This window comes from Podarcis erhardii, assembly GCF_964252035.2.
Source record: "Podarcis erhardii genome assembly, chromosome: 15".
NCBI classification, from domain to species: Eukaryota; Metazoa; Chordata; class Lepidosauria; order Squamata; family Lacertidae; genus Podarcis; species Podarcis erhardii.
Window position 1 is genome coordinate 27,603,550 of NC_138505.1, and position 17,342 is coordinate 27,620,891.

General features: G+C 45.0%; 1 protein-coding gene across 2 annotated transcripts in view; it reads right to left on the reverse strand.

Annotated features, from left to right (window-relative positions):
* Nucleotides 1-13,687, reverse strand: part of GGT5 (gamma-glutamyltransferase 5) — a 35,138-nt gene extending 21,451 nt beyond the window's left edge. Inside the window, exon 1 of one of the 2 annotated variants that reach the window (XM_081842797.1) lies at nucleotides 13,432-13,687. In XM_081842797.1, the coding sequence (XP_081698923.1) occupies nucleotides 13,432-13,598 (167 nt within the window). In that variant the 5' untranslated portion in view covers nucleotides 13,599-13,687. The remainder of the gene's footprint in view (nucleotides 1-13,431) is intronic. The other variant, XM_081842796.1, reaches the window with a different exon arrangement.
* Between the last annotated feature and the right edge of the window lie 3,655 nt (nucleotides 13,688-17,342).

The following is a 17,342-nucleotide window of genomic DNA, read 5'->3' on the forward strand; positions in this document are numbered from 1 at the left end:
GTTTTTAGAATATATGGACCAAAAGATAATTGTGATGGGAGATATGAATGGTGTAGTTTCAATAGAAATGGACAGACTAAGAGATAAAGGGACTAAAGAAGGTAAACTACCCAAAACCTTTTTTGAAATGTCAAAAAATTGTAATCTGATTGATATTTGGGGATTGAGACATCCACTTGAGAAACAGTTTACATTTTATTCAGAACCAAATTAGTCAATGTCGAGAATCAATCAAATTTGGATTTCTAACGAATTAACTCCAAGAATCCTTCAAATTGAAATTCAACCAAGAGTAATTTCAGACCACAGTCCGATTAAATTGGAGATGAAAGGTTTTGAAGAAAGAACATTTAGATGGAGAATGAATGATTATCTCTTTGACGACCAAAAAATTGTACAAGATGCGAAAAAGAAGCTGACGGAATATTTTGAGGACAATTGTAACAAAGGTACGAAGATGAGCACAGTTTGGGACGCAAGAAGGCAGTGATGAGAGGGTTTTTTATACAACAGAATTCAATCAAAAAGAAGAGAAAGAAAAGAAAGAAATTTTAAAACAGATAATGGTCACAATGAGCAAAAATTAATTAAAAAACCAAATAATTCAAAAATTAAACAAAGTATTAAGGTTTTGCAAACACAATTTGCTATGATAATAAATAAAGAAGTGGAGTGGAATATTAAAAAGTTAATACAAAGAAATTTTGAATTCGCTAATAAATCTGGTAAATGGCTTGCTTGGCAAATTAAGAAAAGAAAAGAACAAAGCACAATCAACAAAATCATGGTGGAAGGAGAAGAGATAAATAATCCGAATGGTATTAGAAAAGGATTCCTGGATTTTTATAGACAACTGTATAGAAGCAAAGAAAAGAACAATATGAGGAAAATAGAGAGATTTTTAAAAGAAAAAGAGGTGCAAAAGATCCTGACAGAAAAGAAAGACAGACTGAACACCCCAACTGACAACGAGGAGATAAAAGAGATTATAAAAGAGCTGAAAAAAGGGAAGGCCCCGGGACCAGATGGATTTACCGCAAGTTATTATAAAGAGCTGAGACACACCCTGACGGTACCATTGAAAGAAGTAATGAATAACATTTTGAAAGAAAGAGATATTCCAGAGACTTGGAAAGAAGCTTTTATAACCTTTATCCCAAAGCAAGATGCGGATTTAACACAAGTAAAGAATTATAGGCCAATTTCATTGTTGAATACAGACTATAAAATTTTTGCAGGAATAATGGCGAAAAGAATGAAAAAAGTACTACAAAAAATCATTCATGAAGATCAAGCAGGTTCCTTCCAGGCAGGCAGATGAAAGACAATGTTAGGAATATAATCAATATTTTGGAATATCTGACAGCCAGGAATGAGAAACAAGCAATTTTTATGTTTGTGGATGCTGAAAAGGCATTTGATAATGTATCATGGGACTTTATGTTAAAAAACTTAGAACATATGGAGATATGGAATGATTTCTTTAATGGAATGAAGGCAATTTATACCCTCTGCCTGGTTCCCTGTAACCTCACTTCTCACAGTGAGGTAACTGTCAGAAGATCCTTGGAGCTAGACCTCAGTGTCCAGGCAAAATGATGGGGGTGGAGACGCTCCTTCAGGTATACTGGGCTGAGGCCGTTTAGGGCTTTAAAGGTCAGCACCAATACTTTGAATTGTGCTCGGAAACGCACTGGGAGCCAGTGTAGGTCTTTCAGGACCGGTGTTATATGGTCTTGGTGGCCACTTCTAAAGAATGGGGGTGGGAATGGTTCTCATTAAAAAAGCAAAGAAGAGATTGGGGGGGTGCAGCACATTGTCACTGTAAAAACCAGGAAGGAACAAGGGCTCCACCAACTATTTTGAGGCCCCAGAGTACATTTGGAAATCTAAGAAACAGTCATGGGTGCCACAAAATACCCATTTCACAGAAGAAAAACTGAAGATGATTAGAATGCCCCCCCCCCCAAATAACCCTGAACACACACTGGAAACAATTAAAACAGACCAAGAACAAATTAGTCACCTCCCACACCCACAAATGACTCCCCTGAAAAAGTCCAAAAACCTTGTTTTAAAAATTGGGAATATGGTCTGAATGTGTCCCCCCCCACACACACACACTAGTGTTAATATGTGAAAGGGATCTGTTTCCCACACCATGGAAAAAACAGGCTCCTTTGGGAGGAAGGGTCAACTATAAAGAAATAATGATTTTTTTTTGCACACCTTTGACATGTCACCTCTGACATGTCACCTTTCCTCCAAACTGAAAAGTCCCAAATGTCGCAACTTTTCTTCACGTGGGAGTTTCCTTGCCCTTTTCTGAACCTTTTCCAGCTCTTCCATCTATTTTGTGAAGCGATTTCACCAGAACTACAAGCACTATTCCAGCTGCACCATAGTTTTGAATTAGGGCTTTATGGTACTGGCAGTTTTAGTTTCAGTCCCTTTCCTAGTGTGGAATTCCCCCTTCTCCCTTCACTGAGCTGTCCAGTACAACTCCAAGATGGATGTTCTTTGGAAACAGATACTGCCAACTGCTAAATGCCTCTCCTCTATAGATGCCTTGGACGTGGTGCCTTTCATTTGCTTGTGATGAAGACAAATGCTTAGGATGGGGAGGTCAATTGCCTACTGGTTCAGCTAGACTGAAATCTCCAGGTGGGCTGTCTGCTTTTAAGGTTTCAGAACTGGCCACTGTGGTTCTTAATACAGGCCTAACAGTGTTGCTGTTTTTTAATTTTTGATTTTTGATTTTCAGTTATATACATTTCAATAGTTTTACATTCATTTCAACATTTCAAAACTCGACCTCCTTCCTCCTCTTTCTGTGGTTCCTTAAATTTAATTTTATCATTTTCTGCATATTCTAAATTAACTTAACTTACTCTTTTATTCATCTACATTGGTATCTCCGGTTGTGGGCGGGCCTCTTCTGCGCATACTTGCTGCGCAGTAGAGCGCTTCTGCACAAGTGCACGGGGCGAAACCCGGAAAAATACTTCCGGGTTTGCAGCATGCGTATCTCGAAGGATATGTAACCAGAGGTGCTCATAAGTAGAGGTACCACTGTACTTTAATTACCATATTTTTTGCTCTATAAGACTCACTTTTTCCCTCCTAAAAAGTAAGGGGAAACGTGTACATCTTATGGAGCGAATGCAGGCTGTGCAGCTATCCCAGAAGCCAGAACAGCAAGAGGGATTGCTGCTTTCACTGCGCAACAATCCCTCTTGCTGTTCCGGCTTCTGAGATTCAGAATATTTTTTTTCTTGTTTTCCTCCACCAAAAACTAGTTGCGTCTTGTGGTCTGGTGCATCTTATAGAGCGAAAAATACGGTATATACACTTATGAAACTGCAGGTTATCCTGCCAATGTTCTTATCTTTTTACAGCTTATTTGTAAATATTCAATAAACCATTTCCGTTCTTTTATTAAAAGTTTGTTATCTTGATTTCTTATTTTTCCAGCAAGTTTCGCCATTTCTGCATAGTCCATAAGTTTTTGTCTCCATTCTTCTTTCGTCAGGACTTCTTCTTCTTTCCATTCTGGGGCAAATAACATTCTTGCCACTGTAGTCACATACATGAATAAATTTCTGTACTGTTTAGGTAGTTCTACCCCTATAATTCCCAAATGGCACTACTGTGTTGTTGTTGTTTTTAAGGAAGCTTTTACAAAAGAAATCCCAGGGTCTATTGTGTCATCTGCTTTTAAAACTGCAGCTTGCTTGTTTCTAAAGTGCTTTTGGTTTTTAATGTTTATTTTTTCCCCTTTTGGGGCTAATTTTTTGTGTTCTTTTAAAACGGTGCTACTTTTGTACTTTAGCAGGAAGGTGGGGTATAAATTCAACAACAGCAGCAGCAGCAAAACTGTCTCAAGGACTACATGTGGTTTTCTTAATCACTAGGAGGGATCAGGGAGGGTCTTCCCATCAAACAGCTTCCAGTTTTTGTTTGCAGTTTTTATCTCTGCAAAACGCCTTTCCTCCATTTGTTATTTCAAAGCCACTTTTTAAAGAGAAGGTTCCCTTTGCCATTATCTGTTCATTTCACTTTGTGTTTGCATCCTATTATAAGGAGCAGGTGGCGTTGTGGTCTAAACCACTGAGCCTCTTGGGCTTGCTGATTGGAAGGTCAGTGATTCGAATCCCTGCAATGGGTGAGCTCCCGTTGCTCTGTCCCGGCTCATGCCGACCTAGCAGTTCGAAAGCACACCAGTGCAAGTAGATAAATAGGGGATTATTATAACAAAGGAGGGGGGACCCTATGTAAAATCGCATAGACAATTTTTGTGCTCTACATCGCCATCTGGTGTCGCATCTTTACAACAGAGTTGTTGTTGTTTAGTCGTTTAGTCGTGTCCGACTCTTCATGACCCCCTGGACCAGAGCACGCCAGGCACTCCTGTCTTCCACTGCCTCCCGCAGTTTGGTCAAACTTCGAGAACACTGTCCAACCATCTCGTCCTCTGTCGTCCCCTTCTCCTTGTGCCCTCAGTCTTTCCCAACACCAGGATCTTTTCCAAGGAGTCTTCTTTTCTCATGAGGTGGCCAAAGTATTGGAGCCTCAGCTTCAGGATCTGTCCTTCCTGTGAGCACTCAGGGCTGATTTCCTTCAGAATGGAGAGGTTTGATCCCCTTGCATCAAGTCACAACAATATAACCTACAAGTAGGATCCTAGAACCATCCCATCCCCAGTGGTTTTCAGAAGCACTGCTGCCTCCAACCACAGAACCAGAGCACAGCCATTCTGACTAGCAGCGATGGATAGCCCTCTCCTCCAAGCATTTGTCTAATTCTCTTTTCAAGCCATACAAGTTGGAGACCTTCATAGATAGGTATGGAGCAAGTTCCATACCTTATCTATATGTGCTGCATACATAAGAATCACGTGCTCTTAACCACACATGCCCTGTGCTTCCACAGACGTATACTTTGACCCTCGGCTGTGTGAAGAAAACCATAACGGTGTTTGGACAAACTGAGGAGAACTGGGAGGACAGCAAGAAAAGCCAAGAGGATGGAAGGTCCTAAGATTAGAGGGGAATGCCAAGATCTGCAAATATTTGAGAAAGGAGGGAGATAAAGGCCTCTATGGCTTTGAAGGAGGAGATAAGGCAGAGGGATTTGCTGGCTGGCTGGGATGGAAAATGCCTTTATTAGATAACTGAGAGGGAAATGTCTTCTCATCGGGTGATCAATTGGCCAATGGAATGTTGGCTTTTCAATCCAGAGTTGGATCACCTTCCTTGGAGGTTTGTGAAGGAGACTCCAGGATTTAACCCACCCATTGGAGGGAGGGACGGGGGAAGCAAATCTGCCCTTTCTCATTTTTCCCAGTCTTAAATTCAGCTCTCCACATTTCCATGGGAGTTTGCATTCTTTTTTATTACCATTTTAAAGAAACTATTGTAAACAAAAATGGCCCTTTTCCCTTATGGGGGTATCCAAGAGCCCATATAGAGTCCTTACATAGGTTCCCTATTGGCAGGTTTTTCTCCTGCCTGGCAGGTTACTTGATTGGATACCCTGGGGAGCCTGGCCAGTCTTCTGTAATGCTAAATACTTAGTAATGATAAATACTTAGTTCCTGAGTCAGGTCACAGGCTCGAACCCTATTCAAACAAAGACATACCCTTAAGACAGGATTTGTGAAGGAAAAGACAATGGGGAGGCGTTTCCATTTTCCTTTGACCTTGCAGAGAAAACATTTGGTCAGTTTGGGACAGTTTGGGAATAAAAAATGGTTCCGGGTCGGTCTTCCTGTGCTGATCTATGTACTTGGTTGGTACACTTATGAACATTTAACATATATCTAAGACCTCCAAATTCCTATCACAAAACTCAGCATCATTTTGGTGTGCAGTTCTCTTGACGTACATGTCCTCGTAAAAAAATTTCTCTTAGTACGTAACTCTTTTTTTGCAAGCTGTTTTCAACTAACATATCTATTTTTAAAACGCAAGCTTTATCTAATCTTTCTCGTGCACGTTGCTTGCGCTGCAAAATCTGGAGAAGTGCCAGTTTCAAACGATGGTCATAGATCATAGAAAACTAGAGTTGCAAGGCACCCTGAGGATCATAAAATCAAACCCCTTACAATAAAGGAATATGCAGCTTGTCCCATATAGGAATCGAACCTGCAACCTTGGGGTTATAACAGCACCATTCATTCCTCTACCCCACAGGTGGGGGAATCATAGAACTGTAGGGCTGGAAGGAACCCAAAGGGCCATCTAATACAACTAGATGCAGTGCAGGAATCCCAGCTAAAGCAGGTAGGAATATGCTCTGTGTCTCATAAGGGGTTCCTCGGAGGAAGGGGGGGGGTACCAGGAAGGAGGGGGAAAGAGAGCTGTTCTGAGCACTGGGGGGGGGAGCAATAACTTCCTGGGGATTTTCCCTTCAGAGAACTATACCTGTGAGATGAAATGGTTGGAGTATAGTGAAAGGCTGTCAACTCCCCCTGGAAGCAAGAGAAGGTCAGGTGGGGGGCAGTGGTGGTTCATAGACCCCAGAGACATGTCTGGGCCAACAATCCCCCATCTCACTTCTTTCTGCCTGCTGCTTCTAACATCCAGCAGCTTCTGATTTGGCACCCCATTGACACACAGGTGGAATCTACACGCATATAAAAAAACGCTGTGAAAATGTTTTTTTTTTTAAAAAAAAAGTTTTGAAAAATACATTGGATTTGGCGTAGCTCACTGTCACCATCTAGTGTTGCACTTGTATATTGCACTTTACATTTAAAGCATTTTATTTGCAGCTGTATAAACACAGCCTGCATAAACATCCTCATTCACAACACAATTTTGCCTCCCCCGCCCCACAAGAAGAAGAAGAGAAGAGTTTGGATTTGATATCCCCCTTTATCACTACCCAAAGGAGTCTCAAAGTGGCTAACATTCTCCTTTCCCTTCCTCCCCCACAACAAACACTCTGTGAGGTGAGTGGGGCTGAGAGACTTCAGAGAAGTGTGACTAGCCCAAGGTCACCCAGCAGCTGCATGTGGAGGAGCGGAGACGCGAACGCGGTTCCCCAGATTACAAGACTACTGCTCTTAACCACTACACCACACTGGCTCTCAAGGTAATGGCTTGGTGGCAGGGCCAGGATCCCTGAACCCCATTTAAAGTCCCCTTCCTCCATGCTTGCTTGGGGCTCCAGGAGTGACTGTCATATGCTCCAAGGGCCCCAATTTGCCAGAGACAACCCTCTCTTCTGTTTCCCTTTTCCTTTCTGGGTTGCTTAATTCAGATTGTGTCTGTGTGCAGGGTTCCCCTACCCCACTGAGGTCTATATGAGCCCCTGGGTGGAGAATGGTCTTGTGTCTTGTATAGTGCAGTCTTCCCCAACCTGGTGCCCTCCCGATCTTTTAGACTCCAACTCCCATCAGCTCTGAGTGCTGGCTAGGGCTGATGGGAGTTGTAGTCCCAAACATCTGGAAGGCTGATCTAGGGTAGGTGTAGGTAAAAGTTTGTGTATGGAGATAGAGAAACCTGACATTTCACACATTTCACTTGCAGAGGAATATTATGAATAGTGTCTGGGCAGCAGTACAATTAGACAGAGAAAGGAAGCAGAAGAAGTAGCAGTACAGTTAAAAATGGAAACTGCAGTCCCTATCTATCTTCTCATTTGAGATCCTTCCAATAGATACGGACTGGAAGGTGTTTAAAAGATACTTGCAAAACCATATCGAAAAATCAGAACTTCTATTAGAATAAACAAGTTCCGTTTCAAATACTGAAATACTAAATAAGATGGATAATAATGTGTAATAGAAAAAGAAGTATGAAATTAGGTTAAAGGTGTGTGAAACAAAGTAATAGAAGTGGAAAGAAATTGCAATTGAGTAGATTGGAAGTCTCACACAAAGGTGGGGTGAGGGGTGGTGGATGGTGATGGGAAAAGGAATTATTTGTGGGATTGAGTGTATGTTTGAACACTTTTAAGGATTGTATGAAATGTATGTTTGTATGCTTGTATATGTGTATTAATGATGAATTATTTTAACAATAAAAACTTATTTAAAAAATGGAAATTGCAAATGCACAAAAACTATATACCGTATTTTTCGCCCCACAGGACGCACTTTTTCCCCTCCAAAAATGAAGGGGAAATGTGTGTGCGTCCTATGGGGCGAATGCAGGCTTTCGCTGAAGCCTGGAGAGCGAGAGACATCAGTGCGCACCGACCCCTCTCGCTCTCCAGGCTTCAGGAAGCTATCCGCAAGCCTTGCGAGCCCGGCGGGAGTTCCCGCGGGCTCACAAGGCTTGTGGGCAGCAGCCTGCAGCCCCAGTGAGTGTCTGCAAGCGATGCGCGCCCGGCGGGAGGTCCCGCCGAGCGTGCAAGGCTTGGGGCGGCAGCCTGCCGCCCGAAGCACGCAGAGCCCTCCGGAGGGTGCCCTGTGCTTCGGGCGAGTGTCTGCAAGCGATGCGCGCCCGGCGGGAGGTCCCGCCGAGCGCGCGAGGCTTGGGGCGGCAGCTTGCCGCCCGAAGCACGCGGAGCCCTCTGGAGGGCTCCCCGTGCTTCGGGCAAGTGTCTGCAAGCCTTGTGCACCCGGCAGGAGGTCCCGCCAGGCGCGCAAGGCTTGGGGCGGCAGCCTGCAGCCCGAAGCACACTGAGCCCTCCGGAGGGTGCCCTGTGCTTCGGGCGAGTGTCCGCAAGCCTTGTGCACCTGGCAGGAGGTCCCGCCGGGCGCGCAAGGCTTGGGGCGGCAGCCTGCAGCCCGAAGCACGCAGAGCCCTCTGGAGGGTGCCCCGTGCTTCGGGCAGGTGTGCACAAGGCTTGGGGCGGCAGCCGCGGCTGGGGGGTTAAATAATTTTTTTTTATTCATTTCCCCCCCAAAAAAACGAGGTGTGTCCTATGGGCCGGTGCGCCCTATAGGACGAAAAATACGGTATTTCCTACAAAAGAGACACAAAACTTTGGATTCCTGAGTATGCTAAAGCTATCCAATAATAGAAGCACTAGGGAAAGCAGAATTACAGTCATACCTTGGATCCCGAACCCCTTGCGAGCTGCAAACCTGGAAGTGAGTGTTATGGTTTGCAAACATTCTTTGGAACCTGAATGTCTGACATGGATTTTGCAGCTTCCGATTGGCTGCAGGAGCTTCCTGCAGCCAATTGGAAGCCGCGCCTTGGTTTCCGAACATTTAGGAAGTCGAATGGACTTTGGGAAACGGATTCCGTTTGACTTCCAAGGTACCACTGCATTATTATTTTATCACAGGTTTTTATGGGCATTTCCTGCTTCCCTTGGGCCGGAAGAGGATGCCTTCCTGTCAACAGGATTAGGCCTGAAACTCAACAGCCAGTCTGGTGCAGTGGTTAGGTTAGGTTAGATTAAGAGCTGGGAGACCAAATCTCCCACTCAGCCATGTGAAGCTCACTGGCTGACCTTGGACCAGTCACTGCCTTCTCTCTGCCTAGACTACCTCACAGGGTTGTTGTGGGGAATAAATGAGGAGAGGGAGAACTACGTGTACCACCTTGAGCTCCTTGGAAGAAGATGTTGAAAATAAATTTACAACATATATATATATATATATATATATATATATATATATATATTAGTTGTAAATTTATTTTCAACATCTTCTTCCAAGGAGCTCAAGGTGGTACACGTAGTATATATATATATATACTATATATTATATATATAGTGTATATATATATATATATATATATATATATAAGAGTGTACAACCTGAAAAAAGGAAACAATGCACGAACTTCTGAAGAAAATCTTTAATAAAAATTACCATATTTTTCACCCCATAATTCGCACTTATTTCCTCCTAAAAAGTAAGAGGAAAGTCTGTGCGTCTTATGGAGCGAATGTGTGGTCCCTGGAGCCGAATTGCCCAGGGGCGAAAAGCAGATCGTGCTCTTTTTTTAGAAAGAGGGAAGGGGTTGTTAAAACGAAGCCGCTGAGCAGCTGATCGGCAAGCGATCAGGAGGGAGATAAGGGACACTAGCAATAAAGGAGGCTGCCTGGGAGGGGGGAGGTAAAAGCACATGGATCCTCAGGATTTTTGCATTGGGTCACCCCAAATTCACCATCAGATCACATAGCATGTCCATGGCTACAGCCTGCACCAAAAAAAACACACCGTCCACTGTTTTGTGGGGCTGCAATGGCGCAAAAACGTGGTTACAAAGCATGGATCCACATGGATCCTCAGGATTTTTGCATTGGGTCACCCCAAATTCACCATCAGGTCACATTGCATGTCTTTGGCCACAGCATCAACCACAAAAATCATACATCCACTGTTTCGTTCAGAATATTTTTTTTCTTGTTTTCCTCCTCTAAAAACTAGGTTCGTCTTATGGTCAGGTGCGTCTTATGGAGCGAAAAACACGGTATTTAAACAGCAACAACAGCAACAACAGTCGGGCTGGTGGTTTCTATCCATGGAATTGGGGAGGCGTGCACCTCTTCAGGCTGCAAAATGTTTGGGGCTAGCCACGATTTTTGCAGGGCAGGGGTGCTTTTTTAGCAGATCCCTAACCAAACAGTGGGACGCGGGTGGCGCTGTGGGTTAAACCACAGAGCCTAGGACTTGCCGATCAGAAGGTCAGCGGTTCGAGTCCCCGTGACGGGGTGAGCTCCCATTGCTCGGTCCCTGCTCCTGCCAACCTAGCAGTTCGAAAGCACGTCAAAGTGCAAGTAGATAAATAGGTACTGCTCTGGCGGGAAGGTAAACGGCATTTCCATGCGCTGCTCTGATTCGCCAGAAGTGGCTTAGTCATGCTGGCCACATAACCTGTAAGCTGTACGCCGGCTCCCTTGGCCAATAAAGCGAGATGACCGCCGCAACCCCAGAGTCAGTCATGACAGGACCTAATGGTCAGGGGGCCCTTTACTTTTACCTTACCCAAACAGTCTTCTTAGTTTAAGAACATAAAAGAATACCAGACAAGCCCGCTGGATCAGGCCAATGGTCCATCTAGCCCACCATCCTGTTCTCATGGTGGTCAAACAGGGGCCCCAAAGGGGTGGGGGGGCGAGAACCCTCAAACAGGATTCAAACACAAAAGCCTTCTCCCCTCCTGAAGTTTCCAGCAGCTGGAATTCAGAATCATTGCTGCCTCTGACCCACAGAGCCAGCCAGTGTATTGCCATCCTGGCTAGTAGCCGTCAATAGCCCTCTCCTCCATGGATTTGTCCAGCCATTCTCAACCTGTGGGTTTCCAGATGTTGTTGAACTACAACTCCCATTACCCCTAACTAGTGAGGCCAGGGCTCAGGGATGATGGGAGTTGTAGTCCAACAACATCTGGGGGCCCACAGGTTGAGAACGGCTGGATTTGGTTATGATTCATTGGGCTAAAGATTTTGGATATAATATACAATTGAGTGAATGGGTGAAATTATGGAAAGAAGGTCTAAAGTTTACTGCATGTGATGCATTAAAAGAAAATGTGATGAAAATGGTGTATAGATGGTATATCACCCCTGTTAAATTAGCGAAAATGTATAAAACTAGTAATAAATGTTGGAAATGTAAAGAAAAAGAGGGAACATTTTATTATATGCGGTGGGAATGTAAAAAGGTGAAATGCTTTTGGGAGATGATGAGTTGAAAAAAATGTTGCAATATATATTTGCAAAGAAACCAGAAGCATTTCTAATGGGAATGGTGGAAAGTGATATAAATAGAAAAGAATGTAAGCTTTTCTTATATGCAGTAACAGCAGCTAGGATATTATCGGCCCAGAAATGGAAGCAAGAAGAATTGCCAACGATTGAAGAATGGAGGATGAAGCTGATGGACTACGCAGAATTAGACAAATTAACAGGAAGGATCCGAAACCGGCGGGAACAGAAATTTACCGAAGACTGGAGTAAATTTACAAACTATATGAAAAGTATTTGTGATGGTCAGACGACGTTTGTAGGTCTGCAAGAAGTTCTGTGAGGAGTATTGTGGGAAACATTGTAAAAATGTAAAAGGTGGGATGATAAGTTAAGAGGGTAAAGACAATATAAAATTAAGTAATGCATAAAAAGAGGTTAAAACGGAAGATCATCGGAGGTGCTGATGGAAGTCCCAAAAAAGTGTATTTGTAATAATCTGTGTGGTACGTTTTAAAATTTGTATGTTAAAATCATTTTTTAAAAAAGAGAGAGAGAACGGCTGGATTTGTCTAATCATGGGCGTGGCCTCCCCTAAACCAAGTCAACAAATAAAAGTACTTAACTAAAACGGTAGAAAGATTTTGGCAGATATTTCCGAGTGCTTGGGGTCAAAAGAAAATAATACAAAAGAGCTGTTGTTGAGACGTTGCTTTCTGAATCTGCTACAGGACAGTGGCAGGTAAGTGTCCTGCCCCACTGTCCAAAAAACCCACAAATCCTGGCTGCACCCCTGTGTCTAATCCTCTTCTAAAGCCATCCAGGCTTAAGCTTAAGGAAGAACTTTCTGACAATAAGAGATGATAAACAGCAGGAGGAACTTCTTCAGAGGGTAGCTGTGGACTCTTTCCTCCGTTGGAGATGGTTAAGCAGAGGTTAGATGGCCATCTGCTTTAGTTGCTATTCCTGCATCGCAGGGGGTTGGACTGAATGACCCTGAGGGTCCCTTCCGACTCTACAATTCTTTTTTAATATATAATATTTATTAAAGTTTCCAATTAATACAAAAAAATAGACATACACAAAAAAAGAAATAATAAAAATACAAAAATACAAAAACAAAAAGAACAATTAAAACAAATATAATTTCCATTACTCATTTCCATTAACTTGTTTCCCAGACCTCCTCTCACCTCCCCCTTTTGTATTCCAATTCAGATTCTTAATTCAGCAAATCCTTATTATAACTTGTTGTAACTTATTATGACTTATTACTCAACCTCCCGACTCTACAATTCTATGATTCTATGTAGGAGCACAGGACAGAATATTGTGGCCCCGAAGGCGATGTCCGGGGTGACAAGGAGGTCTGGGGAGGTGAGGGGCTCCTGGAAAAACCCTTGCTGGAGCCAGGGGTGCCAACTTGAATAAAATATTTTTTTGGGGGGGGGGGACACAGGTAAGCCTCACCTCAAATAATTGATCACATGATGGGACACACCAACACCATTTGAATGACAATGGCCATCAACTTTGGGGGGACCACCCCAAAAAGTATTTGGCTCCTCTGGGTGAAGCAGGCGAGAGTTTGAAGTCACAACAAGTGCCAAGGCAAGTCCCATCTCAGAAGGAGAAACCACTGTCTCTCTTTCTCTGGCTTGACTGAGCTGTGATGCAAAGACCCAGAAATGTCAAGAGCCCAGGCAAAAGGAAGGATGTGTTTGTGTGTGTGTGTGTGTGTGTGTGTGTGACACAGAGGCTTGGAAAAGAGAGTCCCGGAGACAGAAGACCCCCTTCCCGCCCCTCCATCCCCCTCCAGCCCGACCCTCTTACCTGCCAATGTCGGAGCAGGTTTGGGTGTCCGCCGCCACCGCTGCCCGAGGGTACCTCGGAGGAGCGCACCGGGACCGGGTCAGGAGCACGGCTAGGATCGCGGCTCCCGCCAGGGCCACCAAGCCCACCAGAGCCAGGCAGCAGAGCTTGCCGCGCGATAGACCCATTTCACAGACGGCGCGACTCCGGCTCCTAGAGCAGGCAAAAGGTAGCTCACCACACGCGGCTGCTCTTGCGTTGGCTAGTGCTGCAGGCGCCGGCTGGAGCTGGGCCTTTTTAAGGGGCTGCCCCCGCCCCCCGGGGGGGAGCTGTGTTTGGCAGAGGGGGAGAGGCCCGCCCCCCTGCCCGGGACATCCTTCTCCTATGACAGCAAACTTTTAGAGGGGGGGGGGCGGGACTGCGTGAGAGTCAGAGCTAAGCCAGTGTGGAAAACTTCCAAGATTTTCCGAATGCAGTGGAAGCTGCCTGTTGCGCTCTGGCTACTGCGGAATTGGGTCTGGTCTATTAAAATGGTTTATGGAAGGTCCCTTGCAGACAAGTTTGCAGCAGGATCTCCCGTCGAAGCCAAGGGGAGAGGTGGAGAGTTGTGGGTGGGTGGGTGGGTGTGTTGCCCTTTAAGGGAAAACGCGCAGTTTCATTCCTCCTCCTGAATCCAACCCGCAAATATCAGCATGCTTCTCCCGATTCCCCGTGTACTGACCCGTCGAGCAAAGTTTGCTTGGAGGCGAGACGACGTCCGCCTTGCTGGCGGGGAGGTGAGACGACGTTGCGTCGAAGCAAGCACTTCGCCCGCCTTCCCAATGCCTTTCCCCTCCTCACTTTCCTTCTCCCAAAAACAAGCTTGGTTCTGACCGGGAAACGTCCTGAATAAACTTCACTTGCACGACCTGGGATCGCTCAGTCAGTAGAGCTATCCCAGGTCACTAGGGGTGATGGTTCGAACCCCACTTTGGGTAAAAGATTCCTGCATTGCAAGAAGTTGGAATGGATGACCCTTGCCGCCGCTTGCAACTCTACCATTCTATGATTTTATGACCTGCATTTGCCGGGATGTGACGGACTCGCAGCCGAAAACAGGGGCGAGGTGGGGGGTGGGGGTGGGGGGCTCATCCTTGCCAGAAGTACCTTCCCCGGTTGCAAAGCAGGGCTCCTTTCTTTTTTATATAACTTTTTTATTCAAAATTGAAACAAAACATATTATCCAGAAACATATCATCCTTATTTCCCCCCCCCCCCCAATTTTTCAGCCGGGAGAGTCCAAGGACCAGGGACTCACACTGGAGGGAGCGCTCTGGAGACACGTGCCTGCTCGTTTGCTGGTTAGTGATAAGCATGTTTGGGACTATCTTTTTATGCAAAGATCATCTTCTAGGCGCCTTCCATAAGGCTGTCTCTTTTGACTCCTGGAAGTGGTCCTGTTGGATCTGCCCAGATAAAGTCAGATGTGAGCTGGGGATTGATCCCGTTCTGGGTTGGTGTGTGTTTGTTGCACAAATTGCCATCGTGGGTTGTTGTTGTTGTTGTTGTTTAGTCATTTAGTCGTGTCTGACTCTTCGTGACCCCATGGACCAGAGCACGCCAGGCACTCCTGTCTTCCACTGCCTCCCGCAGTTTGGTCAAACTCATGCTGGTAGCCTCGAGAACACTGTCCAACCATCTCGTCCTCTGTCGTCCCCTTCTCCTTGTGCCCTCCATCTTTCCCAACATCAGGGGCTTTTCCAGGGAGTCTTTTCTTCTCATGAAGACCAAGTATTGGAGCCTCAGCTTCAGGATCTGTCCTTCCAGTGAGCACTCAGGGCTGATTTCCTTAAGAATGGATAGGTTTGATCTTCTTGCAGTCCATGGGACTCTCAAGAGTCTCCTCCAGCACCATAATTCAAAAGCATCAATTCTTCGGCGATCAGCCTTCTTTATGGTCCAGCTCTCACTTCCATACATCACTACTGGGAAAACCATAGCTTTAACTTTACGGACCTTTGTCAGCAATGTGATGTCTCTGCTTTTTAAGATGCTGTCTAGGTTTGTCATTGGCTACTGGGGGTATCTGATCCAAATCAGGACCCTGGCTTGGCGGGGTGAGGCAGACAAGGGCAGGACCCCATTAGCATCCAGATCAGGGTCCTCTTGCCTGCAATTTGCATTGGGGGGGACCCCAAATCGTTCAGGCTGCAAAGGGTTAAAGTTGGAGCGGCACCACAGCAGCAATCCTATATATAAAAAAACCCCACAAATTTGCCTGTGCTAATTTATACATACAGGTGCATATTTTGGCCAATTTTAAGGGACAGCAAACCAACTCTGGCTGTGGAGTGACTCCCCCTCCCCCTTCAATTTTTAAAAAGGTTTTATCTTAAATTTTGGGTCTGGTGTGAAAGACCCCTGGCCCACCACCTAGGCAAGGCCCTGATTAAAGACCCCCACCCATGCTAGGGTCTCGATATAGATCCCCAGCCCCAAAGTCCTGGCAATTTGTGTAAATAAATAAACCTTTTAGGCTTCAGGACATAGAGATACAGCTAACATATCGTCTAGTCTTGCTCTAAGTTGGCAAGCAGTCACATCCCAGCACTCAGAACCTCTGCATTTTTGGATTTTATTTGTCTTTGGAAGTTGATGGGTCATTTGCTGCATCACGATATTATAAGATTAAAAAACAACAACAACTTAATTTAAGAGAGAGGTACTTACAAATTAACCCATGTCCCCCCAAAGGAGAGAAACAGAAGATAAAGGCCACTGCCTGAAATTCAATGAGATCTGTTGGGAGGAAGTTTCCCCACAAGTGGTAGATATAATAATAATAATAATAATAATAATAATAATAATAATAATAATAATATTTTATTTATTTATACCCCGCCCTCCCCAGCCAGAGCTGGGCTCAGGGTGGCTAACACCAGTAAAATTACAGTAAAAACATAATTGGGGGGGGGGGGGAGCCAATTTAAAATACAGGTTAAAAATACAATTTAAAATGCAACCTCATTTTAATAATAGCCCATAGATCAAAACCATAAAGGGAGGGAAAACATAAGGGCCAGACTGAGTCCAAACCAAAGGCCACGCGGAAAAGCTCTGTCTTGCAGGTCCTGCGAAAAGATGTCAAGTCCCATAAGGCCCTGGTCTCTTGTGTCAGAGCGTTCCACCAAGTCGGGGCCAGTACTGAAAAGGCCCTGGCCCTAGTTGAGACCAATCTAACCACCTTGCGACTTGGGACCTCCAAAATGTTGTCATTTGAGGCCCTTAAGGTCCACCACAGGGCATACCAGGAGAGGCGGTCCCGTAGGTACATGGGTCCTAGGCCGCATAGGGCTTTAAAGGTCAAAACCGCAGAGATATGGCGCAAAGACTGTTGAAATGGAAAATTCTTTTTCAAGTCGCTCCAGAACATCCTTAGGCAGCACTCCTTATTGCCATGATGAAATCTGAAGTTGAGTTTCACTCAAGATGATGAGAGCTCATTGTGTCCTGCTTTTGAAGTAGTGGAAATCAAAGCACATGCCAGGTACGAGGTGATCCCTGTGCTATTTTGCACTAATAGGTCTGTCCAAAACTGAGCTAATAAATATAAAGACCTTGCAATTAAGTATGGACCAATTCTTGATGCAATTAATGTGGGAGACCTTCTCATGCCCTGCTCATTGGCACTTGCCGCTGTTGTAGCCTCTCCGCCAAAGGACTGTTGCTGGCATCCGTCTGCCTCGAGAGACAATGGAGTGTGCCTCTGGGTCACTGCATTAGCAGCACCAAAGTGTCTTCCTGGGGGGGCGCAATCCTAGGCAGTGCGTATGGAGGTCCTGGGCTGCCCATATGACAAGACCTCTCTCTCAGCCTTGCTGATGTGGTCCAAAGGATAGCAGAGCACTATACAGTGGTACCTCGGGTTACATACGCTTCAGGTTACAGACTCC